General features: G+C 37.3%; 1 protein-coding gene across 1 annotated transcript in view; it reads left to right on the forward strand.

The window, feature by feature from the left end:
- IMPG1 (interphotoreceptor matrix proteoglycan 1) overlaps positions 1 to 12,084 on the forward strand; it is a 130,497-nt gene that overhangs the window by 86,805 nt on the left and 31,608 nt on the right. The window contains exon 13 of the mRNA XM_078155616.1: positions 8,852 to 9,348. Coding sequence (XP_078011742.1) covers positions 8,852 to 9,348 — 497 coding nt within the window. The remainder of the gene's footprint in view (positions 1 to 8,851; positions 9,349 to 12,084) is intronic.

The raw sequence follows: 12,084 nt of genomic DNA on the forward strand, positions 1-12,084 counted from the left end.
CAGCTAGGAAAATAGGTCAAGAATAAAAATAGCCAGAAGTCAGTCTTATCAATAATCTTATAATACATAATCACTATTATTTTGAATCTCAATCCATTCCAGAATTGACTACCAACTGAGGTTATAAGCAGTGATCCCTCCTATAGTATTTGTCCATTTCACAATGTATTTATTTGTACTTAAAGGATTATCACCTTACAGAACCTAATCAAGGTCTGTACCAGAACAGTGCCCACAAACTCAAACTAGATCCAGATAGAGCTTTTTTCCAAACACATGCTAATGATTTCATCTTGAGAAATAGATTTTAAAGTGAAGGCAACGTGAGATAATTTTGTCTCTGAATGACAAAAGCAGTCCAATAGAATAGGATTCTGAGCCCTGAATGTTTTTTTGTTTTTGTTTTTTGTGGGGCAATCAGGATTAAGTGACTTGCCTAGGGTCACACAGCTAGTAAGTATCATGTGTCTGAGGTCGGATTTGAACTCAGGTCCTTCTGACTCCAAGACCAGAGGTCTACCCACTGCACCATCTAGCTGTTCCTTGAACATTTTATTTTACAAAATAGGACTTTAATCTGCTAGATATGCACAGATCTGATATTTTTCTCTAGTTAGGACAGGGTATAGAAAAATGGGCTAACAAATATGCTTCTGACTTGTGATTTGGTGTCAGGGATAAAGAACGTCAAATATTACTCCTTAAATATGGACACAGCTAGGTTGAGTAGTAGATAGAGAAGTGGAGCAGGAGTTAGAAAGAGCTGAGTTTGAATTGACACCTCAGACACATACTAGCTATGTAACTCTGGGCAAGTCACTTAACCTCCATCTGCCTGTTTCCTCATAAAATGGGGGTAATAATAACACCTACTTCATATGGTTGTTGCGATCAAAGAAGACAGTATATGGAAAGCACTTCACAAATCTTAAACTGCTATATAAATGGTAGCTATCATATATATCAAGATAGCAGTTTATCAATACAATTTTAATTTTTATAATGCATCATTTCTGGGGAAAAAAAACTTTCTACCCACCCTAACCAGAAAGCTATCAGTTGTAACAAAAAATTAATAAGCAAATTAACAATAGCTAGCACTTACATAAGTGCTTTAATGTTTGAAAAGTGCTACAACAACCCTAGGAGGTTGGTGCTATTATCTCATTTTCAGATGAGGGAATTAAGGCAGAAAGAGGTTAAGTGACTTGCCTAGGGTCACACAGCTACTAAGTGTCGGAGGCTGGATTTTAACTCATCTTCCTGACTCCAGATCCAGTGTTGTATCCATTGTTCCACCTAGCTGCAGAAAAGGAGTTCGGAAAAATTAATCAATGTATAATTGAGCCTGGCAGTGTAAGCAATGTTCCATACCCATAGTTCCCCAACTCTACAAAAGGAGAGAAATTAATTTCCTTATCTCTTCTTTGGAGCCGATAATTGGCCATTATCAATCTATGCATTTTTACTCTAAAAAAATAAACACCAACCGAAAAATAGCACTATAATCTTAGATTATATAGCTTTAAATTATCTGATTTGATCACTGGGAAAAGAAGTGATTAGCCAACTATGGCACAAAACCTAGGAATTCACATTGAGAAGCATAAGCAGGAGGTGTTATGATTTGTGAAATGACTTCTAAAATGGCTTTTACTGAGTGAACCATCAGTCTCATGAGGTTCTCTGTTGTAGTACCATAAGGTCATAACTACATAACAACATCTGAACAAAAGATTAAGTTATCACAATAATGTCCCTCCAGGATTTATTTGTTCAATTATCTGTCCCTTTTGCTTCCAAAGTTATCATAATATCATGAACAGTGTCCAAAAGTTGACAGTGTAATTCCATGAGAAGACATGGTCTCACTCAAGATTTCACTATTTCCAATTGTAGACAAATTTGCCACCATCAAATCTAAGAGATGCTGTCTTCTAATCTCAAAAAAAAAAACCCAGTTAATGGAAAAGAAATGAAAGTTACTAAGAAACTGAAAAATAGTTACATTAAAGAAAGATTAAGGTATTTGCCTTATTTAGCCTAAACTAAAGTATGGTGGGTCACTATTCTCTTTCTACATTGTATATAAGATAAGAGGAAATTAACTTCCATATTATTATAAATAAAGAATGGATTTGACTGAGAAAACATTAAAAATGTATTGAATAGTTGAAAGAATTAATGGAACTTAGGGCGGCAGCTAGGTGGCGCAGTGGAAAGAGCACCAGCCCTGAAGTCAGGAGAACCTGAGTTCAAATCCTGCCTCAGACAAAACACTTGACACTTACTATCTGTGTGACCCTGGGCAAGTCACTTAACCCCAATTGCCTAAAACAAACAAACAAAAAAAAAGAATTAATGGAACTTCTCTGAAAAATCTTTTGAACTATAAGACAGACATCCAGTGCATATGGTTTATAATCATCCCTACCTAAAGACGGTATGATAGATAGCAATCGGTAGGTTACTCTGATTCTGTCATGCTATCAGGATTGACCATAAAATCTCAGAGCCCAAAGGGACTGCATATAGAAGTCATCTATTCCAGTATTAACCAAAAAGCTCCAGTACATCCAATATCTTCTATCCACTTGAAGGCCACCTCTCCACCCCAAGGAGTCTATGAAAAATTTCAGGGAGTCCATGAACTTAGATCCAGGGGAAAAAAAAAATATATATATATATACACACACACACACACACACACACACACATATATATATATATATATATATATATATATATATATATATATATAATATATATATATATATATATATATATCTTTATTTCAATATGATTGGTTTCCTTAGTATTTTATGCATTTAAAAACATTATTCTCAGAAGAGGCCTATAAGCTTTGCCAGATTGCTAAAGGGGAAACATTTATTAAGCACCTACAAGGTGCAAGCACAATGCTAAACAGTTTATAAAGTATTATCTCATCTAATTCTCACACTAGAAGATAGGTATTAATATCCCCATTTATGATTGAGGAGATTCAGGCAGATAGAGGTTAAATAACTTGCCCAGAGTCACACTCTAACAAGTGTCTGAGGCTGGATTTGAACTCAGATCTTCCTGACTCCAGGCCCAGGACTCTATCTACTGCACTACCTAACTGCTCAAGGTAGGGGTGGAGTGGATTGGGCAGGGGTCCATGACACACAAAAAAAGATTACAAGCCCATGAATCCTAGCCTCCATCTTTATATAAGAATACCATGAGACTGTCAAATTCCTTGATGAAATTCAGGTATATTCTATCTGAGGCATTCCCCCAATCTATTTATTACTAATTAGATTGACCTAATGTGTTCTTCATAAACCCATGCTGAGAAGTGTTGTGCTATAATCACCTATTCCCTTTTCAAGTATTTACAAACTGTCCCCTTAATGATCTTAGAATTTTACCATCAATTGACATCAAGTCCACCTGCCTATCACTTCATGTACCTAACATAATAATAATCATTGCTGTTTGTTTTTAATTTGCAAAGACCTTTATTATATTATCACACTTGAACAACAACCCAGTGATACAGCTAATTTAGGTATGACCATCCTCATTTTGCAGATTAGGACACAGAGTCAGAAATGTTCAGTGACTTGCCCAGGGTCACACAGCTAAGTTGGCATTGGAGGCAGGAATTGAATCCAGGTCTTTCTGGTGGCACGTTCAATACTTTAGCCACTACACAACCCAACCTGTTTTTGAGAATTGGGATAATGTTTGTCTGTCACCTGTCCCATGGTGCCCCTACTATCATTCCTCATTACCTCTCAAAAATCATAGACAGTGATTTGATAATTGTATCAGCAAGCCCTTTCAGTTCACAGGAATATAATTCATCCAGGCCAAGTGACTTGAACTCACTTATCTTAGATTTTAATTTCCTGTTAACCATTTCTGCTCTGTCCTTGCAAGCTGAAGATCATCCACCTTGTCAGATAAAACAGGATAAAAAAAAATTGAATTCTACCTTTTTTACTACATCTTCTACTCTCCCCCTCAAGAGTGAGTCCTAACTATCCTTCCAACGGTCCTCCTCTTACTCCTAACATAGCTTTTTAAAAAGCTTTTTTTGTTGTTGCCCTTATTGTATGTTTAAAAACCTCTACTCTTACTGCATTTTGAGATGTCTGCATTTTTTCACAGGAGTTTGCCACTCTTTTATATTCATCCTCATTTATCGGTGCTGGATTTCATCTTTTAAAAAAGTTAACATGTCAGTAAGTTTCCTATGCAGCTTCATAGACAACTAGGTGGCACAGTGGATAGAATGTGGGCCTGGAGTCAGAAACTCCCAAGTTCAAATCTGGCCTCAGGCTGTGTGATCCTGGACAAGTCACCTAATCCTGTTTGCCTCAATTCCTCATTTTTAAAATGAGCTGGATGGGGGAAAATGGCAAACCACTCCAGTATCTTTGCCAAGAAAAACCCAAATGAAGTCATGAACAGTCAAACATGACTGAACAACATTTATCTCATTAGTCACCTTATTCTTTTCTTCATTAGAATCAATTATAACTAAAACACTGAAATTTCATTCTTGAATGGCTATGATCCCTCTTGACCAAATCCCCTTTTCTAGTCTTAGCATGTAAGGTTTTACCTATTGTATCTCTGAATTCATGGAATTATATTCTCTTAGAAACTAACACATGTCAGACAATACCCAGCACCCACATTAAACATCACAAATTCTAAAATGCCATGATCACTGTCAAGTTTCCTGTCATTTCTAGTTCAGTCAGTTCCTTTTTTTGGTAAGAATTAGACTTTCAACAACCTCTACCTGCTGAAAGATGGAAGGAAAAAACCTATCAGCAAAACAAGTTAGAATTTATCATCTCTGCTTTTAACACAGGGAGAACAGCAGATGTCCAAATAGTTGAAGTCCCCCAACACAACTATATCCTGACTCTATGACAGCTTTGTGATCTGCTTCAGGAACTCATCTTCCAAATCCTCCAGCTGGCCTGGAGGCCTGCCATGCCAAGCATTACCACCAGAGCTGATCCTACTTCTATTCTGAGGCTAATACTGCCAAAGCTGATAATCCCACTGTGATATTGCCTCTGTTCCTCTATGCTTTGATACTTGAAATTAAAAGTAGAATTATTAGTATGAACTTTTTGTTGAAAATATTCTACTATGCATAATTTCTTCCAAGTATCAGCCATAAAAAGAAAACTAAAATTATACTAACAGGAGTCAAAGCCCACATAAAAAAACAAATGGTTGGTTCACTAGCTTGGTTCACTTTGATTTTATTATTGCAACATAAAAATACATTGACATTCTCATTTCATGGGGTTTTCTGTAGTTATATCAGGTTATTACATAAGAATCAAATAAAACAAATTCCCATATTTGTTTTAGCTTATTTTCTATTAATCAGCCTATAAGCATGTTTTAAACACATTTCATCTGCCATACATGGCAGGGAACCAAAGGAAAATGAAGCAGGCCCTACCATCAAGACCATTATATTTTATAGGGGAAGGCAACATTTATGCATTTAAGTAGAGACAAGATTAAATACAGAATATGTTCAAACTAAATACAAAGAAATGGGGGAGGGGGGGAGTAGAACAGGCACTAGCCCAGGGGATCAGGAAAGGTCTCATGTAGGTAGTTGTATCTGAGTTTAGTATTAACGAATAGTAAAGATTCTAAGAAATGAAAATGAAATTACAGACATTAACAAAGGAACCAAGATAGGAGTTGAAATGAAATGTGTGAGGAAGAGCAAGATCAATAGGGCTAGATAGAAAAGAGAGTGAAGAGGAATTATGTATAACAAATCTAGAAAGGTGGATTGGAGCCAGGTATGAGGGATTTAAATGCCACACAGAGGAGGCTGTATTTGATCCAAGAGGTAATAGGGGAGTCACTGGAGTTCATTGAGCAAAGGAGTGACATCTTCAGAACTGTTCTTCAGCAATAACACTTTGACAACCATGTAGGAGATGGCCTGGAAAAAGGATAGACTTGAGTCAGGGAGACCAATTAATAGGTTCTGTATCACAATAGAGGTCCAAAACTAGGATGGTAGCTGAGAAAGTAGAAAGGAGATGGGTGCAAGACACATTTCAGAGGTTGTATTGAGAAGACTGCCACTTATTAGCTATGTGGAATAAAAGAGGATAGAGTTAGGGATGACTTTGAGATTGCAAACCACTATGACTGGAAGGATAGCAATGTCCTTGACAGAAATTTGGAAGTTATGGAGAGTAATAGGTTTTAAAGGGGGAAGCTAATGTGTTTTAGATATGTTTTACACATGCTGAGTTTGAGAGCCTACAGAACAACTAGTTTGTAATGTCTAATAGGAAGAGGGTGATATGGGACTGGATCTCAGGAGAAACCAGTTAAATATCCACTGATCTGAGAATCAAATATGTAGAGAAGATAATGGAATGCATAGGAGCTTATGAGGTCACCAAAGAGGGAGAAGAAGCCCATGGCAGAGACTTGAGGAATATCCTGATTTGGGGACACCATATTCAAAATAACCCAGCAAAGCCATACGAACCCTCTTGGTCAATTCCTCTTTTCTATCTTCAGGATATGAGGATATGAGGAGGAACAGTCATACAGGTAGGATGAAAACAGAGAGCAGTATCACAAAAACCCAGTGAAAAGAGAATATGTAAGAGGAAAGGGTAGACAGCTGTATCAACTGCTACAAAGAGATCAAAAAGAATAAGGACCAAAAACGGCCATTTGTTTTGGCAGTTAAGAGATCATTGGTAACTTTAGAGAGATTTGTTTCAAGTTGAAGGGTGGAAGCCAGATTATATACATCCTTATGACCTATCCTCACCAGATTTCAATGCATTGGTTAAAGAGTTAGTAAGTGGAAAGGAAGTGGAGGAATGGAATATGGATAACTTTTTCTAGGAGTTTGGTTGTAAAAGGAAGAGAGAGGGTGATACCTTGAGAGGAGATGACAGTTCGATAAGGTCAAGTGATGATTGTTGTTGTTAATTTTGTTTTTTAAGCATAGAGGAGACTTGACCATGGCTGTAGGTAAGAGTAGTTGAGGCAAGATTTGTCTGATTCTGTTTTACCTAAAGAGAATTGGCCTTTTTCTACACCCATCGCTTTGATCTGAAGCCAAAATAGAGTGTAATGAGCCTTGGCTTAATCATACTTAAACAACTGAATGACCCATCAACAAGACAGAAAAATAGCTGACCTTTAGACCTGTTTAGATGTTACCATTTAAAGACTCAGATTATAAAGTGAGGTGATGAAAGTTATTTATGAGTAGAATTGATGACATAATGGAGTACTTTCTTGGAATCAGTCAGAGTTTATGCATTATATAAGATACTCCAGAATGATTTAAAGCTTGGCAAATTAGAGCTATGCCCATGCAAAGTCAGGATGAAAAAGTCAACAGAAAATATTCTAACTGCCACAGACTTCACCTACCCAAAGCATGAATAGAAAAGACCAAAGATCATATTCTGCCAAGAGGGACCTAAACACAGTTTTCTAAGGCCCAAAGAAGCCAAAGCAAAATGCTGATGTCATAAAACATTCCATTTATTCTTCATGCGTTTCCATAGGAATTTGAGTTGACCTCCAGTATCAGTGGGTCCCCAAGGACAGTTTAGCTTATAGGGCTCAGCCTTCCACAGACTGCTGAGTAAATTCCATAGGTGAAGACATTCCTCAGTTGCACAAACTGCAGAGGTGAGTAAGCAGGGTATCACTCTGTAGACTGTACGCAGCAAAGAAATGGGTAGTGGTTTGACAAAAATAATAACAACTAATATGATTTCACCCTTCAAATCTATTTATCACTGAAAACCTCAGTTTTACTGATCTCATTGTAGTAAATTAGCTGACAGAAGAGGCCAGAGATTGCATCACTGAATCCAGACGGTCCATTCATCATGCTTAGTATTTGGCCTTCGACACCGTTTCCCCAGATATTTGCCAAGTTCCTCCTGTAGCAATAACAGAAGTCCTGCTATTTGGATTCACACAATCTTTTAACCTATATGTGATGTATTTGATTTATGAATGCTGGACTATTTTTCATAACCCACCACATCTTTCTGTTAGAGCTTTATTTAACATTTCAGGCTCACAGATAAGTAGAATTTACTCTAACATTGCAATATCAGGGGAATGCTTTTCCATGATCCAGTGGAAACTGATCAAAGAAGGCAACTCAGAATTGCTACTGAAATTTTCAGTCAATGTCAAGTGACAGGATTATTAAATGTTGAAAAATCCAGATGGCTCCTTCACAAAAGTCATTAGGAAACATAATAAAAGTAAAAGGCAGATTGGTATAATGAGTAGAGGACCAGCCTCAGAGTCAAGAAGGCCTGGGTTCAAGCTACACACATCCTAGAATCCCCATCTGTAGGGACAATATTCCAAATGAATTTAATTTATTAAGTTAATAGAAAAACAAGCAATCAATAAGGACTCATTAATTACCTATTAAGAGTTAGTCACTACACAGAGTAGTACTGAAGCTAAGGAGAGACCAGCACTTAATATTTGGATCTAGGAGTCATCTATGTAGAAATGATAATGGAACTCAATGGACATGATGAAATTACCGAGAAAACACATAAAAAGAGAAATTAAGACACCCAGGATAGACCCTTGGGAAACATATACAGTTAGGGTATAGGACATGGATGAAAAAATATGTGGTTGCTCTCGTTTTTAAACACAAGGAATTCACTTTTAAAAATTCAAATGAAAAATTTTTGTATTTTTAATACAAAATTGACTTGAAATGTTCTTTATTCTTTTTCTATTCTTAGGGGAACTTCCAAGTATAATGGAAACATCAGGTGATGCTTTGCAGAAACCACAGACAGTCTTTGGTTTACTCTCAGCCCAGCATCTCCCACCCAAATGGAATCTTTGCCATTTTTCACTGAATGGAGTGAGTTCTCTCAACCTGAACAAGCAGGGACATTTCCCATTGATCAAGAAACTCAGCTTCCAGTGGTAGCCAGTCCCTTCTATGGTCAATCTACTTCCAAAACCACAATTTCCTCAGGTACTGCAGGAAGCAGTACACACATTTCAGGTACCCAGGACAGCACCCAAGAGCTTGACAGAATGGATGAGGTGATGGTGGACACTGGCTATGCTTTTACCCCAGAAGCCAGCTCGGTAGATACCGCTTTAACCACCACCTTGAAATACATTACTACTAGCTCTATGACGACAGCTGGCAAAGGGAAAGAATTGGTAGTGTTCTTCAGCCTGAGAGTCACAAATGTGCCCTTTTCTAATGACCTCTTCAATAGGAGCTCTCAGGAATACCAAGACCTGGAGCAACAATTCATACAGTTGGTGAGTGAACTCCTTAAAATGCTTTCAGTTGCTTTTACTTTGTTGTTTTGTGACTTTATAATATAATCACTGGCTTGGCTAGTAATCCAGGTTAGAGGAGACATGCTCTTCTGACAGCTGCTGCTGAAGGCATTCAAATGGAAGACATTCTGATCAGATCAGTCGAGTGAGCTCCTCTTGTAAACAGCCAGGCAGGCTCTGCCTTCCAGTCTAATGAAATGAAATTCATACTTAAGACTATTTAGTAACACTTCTGCTTAGCGTGGCTTCCGGAAAATAATCAAAAGCTCTCCTAGTGAACCAAGCATGGGATCTAGAAACCATGCTTATAAATGAGTTCCTTCTAATTTGAAATGCCACAAGCTGGCTTCAGGAAAATCTGACAGAAAGTGTTCAAAGCTTGATTGGACACAGCTAAATGCATACTGAATGGTTCTTCCAAATTTCTGTCAAACAAAAAGAGCTCAAATGGTTAATCACCCTGATCCATCATACAGACCTGGGTGAAGATAGCAACACAGACATTGGGGCATAAAACCTCTTACTCCATTTGGGTCTAGGTAATAAAAACTATGATTTCACTAGGATAAGAAATTCCCAGATGAGGAAACTCTACCAATGCAAGTTTTTTACTTCTCTGCAATGCATAGTCTTAGATATTTCCCTAAAGTACTGAGACAATAAGTGACTTACCTGGGTCACAAAGATAGTATGAGACAGAGGTTAGATTTGAACCCAGGTTTTTGAGACCAACTCCATTTACATCAAGCATATCTCTCTTAATTTGTCTTGACACAATCATTAAGAATATTATTTGAAAAATTCAAGTCAATTAAACCATCATTTATCAGCCTCTGTGCAAAACAAAGGTAGCATGGTATATGTAGTAGATAGAGAACCGACCTCAAAGTTGAAATGACCCAAGTTCAAATCCCACCTCTGATACACACTGAGTGTTTTACCCTGAGCAAGTAATTTAATTTTTCAGTACCTTAGACAACTCTCTAGGCTTATAAGTCAATGAACAGTTGCAGATTTGCATCACTAGAATTTTCTACCCTGATGAAATCTTGGATTAAAAGTATCCCAATCCCCCTCTTCCCAAAACAATGTGCAAGGCACTGTAACCCTCTGAAAATATAAAAATGGAATAATTCCTGCTCTCAAAGGAGTTACATTCTACTAGGAAAAAAAAACAGCAATGGGCTATATACCAAATCCCTAGTATTTCTGAAAATAATAAAACCAACTTTATTATACAATTCAAATAGCAATTTGACTAACCATAAAAACAAAAACCTGGATGACAGCAGGTTTTCCATGTGGATACTTATATTTTATGAAATGGTTTGAGTTTTAAAAGCCAAAAAGCAAAAAATGTGGCATTTTTTTTAAATCTTTTAAAAGATGTTTTAAGAAACATCTTTGAGAGATACAGCATGAGGGAATGGAAAGAGTCTTGGACATACACAGAGTTGGGGGACCTAGATTCGAATCGCAGTCCCTATATTTACCAGTTAAGTGACTTTGGGCATGTTACCTAAGCTCGAGGCAGCTGGGCAAGTTTGAATCCCACCTAAGACACTTTGTAAGTGTATAACTCTGGGTAAGTGACCTAACATGTTGTTGTTGTTGTTGTTAATCTTTCATTCCTGAAGAGGACCAATGACATTACGAGGGTGATTCTTGACTTGAGCATGAATTGATCAGCCTCAGTTTCCTTAGCTGTAAAATGGGGGTAATAATAGCACTTACCTACCAAGGTTGTTGTGAAGACCAAATGAGATATTTGTAAAGTGCTTAGCACAGGTAGTAGGCACTTAATGAATGCTCATTTCCTTCCTTCCTTCTTTCCTTCCTGCCTCTCTGAGCATCAATCTAAGCTCCATCAAATGAGTATCACACTTGTGTACCCATCTCACAAATATATTGAGGAAAGTGCTACAAAAACTTCAAAGCAGTATATAAATGAGTTTTGGGGTCTTTTTAGAAATGGGCTCTAAGGTTGTACCAGACAAATGCTGCATTTGAAATAGTTGATTTGGACATTTTTTTTAAAGAACATAAACTTTTATACATCTTAGAAGTCCAAATCATCAGCCTTGTTCTATAGGTGAGGAAGGAGAGGCCCAAGTGTCTGTCCAAGGTCACACAGCTGGTGATTACTAGGCCAGTGATCTTTCCAATTATAATAGGATCATAGATTCACAGCTGAAAGAGATCTTAGAGGCCACCAAGTCCTAATTGCTCAACTTATATAATAGAATAGAATCTTCTCAGTGCTCTAGGCAATTCTCTAAGAATGCATAAGTCACAGAGAAGGTGTAAACCTGCTTTGGTAGAAGGGGTTTTTCTCATCAAGGGGCTCTCCATAACAGTAAAATCACAGGTACAGTCCCTATCCCAATTTAACAAAATACATTTACAATTCATAAAGTGCTTTCTTCAGAACAACCCTTCAAGGGGGGCACATGAAAAAATCATTCCCATTTTGCTAATGAGGCCCAGAGAGTTTCAGTGACCTACTCAAGGCCACACAAAGCTGGTCAATGGAAGAGCTGAGATTTGAACCCAGTATTTTTCTGTCTAGTATCTTTACCTGTTGTCACTCACTTTACCACTCTTTGGGGTAAACACAAAAATACTAGAGTCTTTAATAGTACCTAGGACACTTTAAATGCAAAATGTTAAAGCTTTGTTGATTTTACAATCTTGAGATATGATTTTACACCTACT

The sequence above is a fragment of the Phascolarctos cinereus genome, unplaced genomic scaffold (genome assembly GCF_003287225.1).
Source record: "Phascolarctos cinereus isolate Bilbo 61053 unplaced genomic scaffold, phaCin_HiC Scaffold_5;HRSCAF=322, whole genome shotgun sequence".
Lineage (NCBI taxonomy): Eukaryota > Metazoa > Chordata > Mammalia > Diprotodontia > Phascolarctidae > Phascolarctos > Phascolarctos cinereus.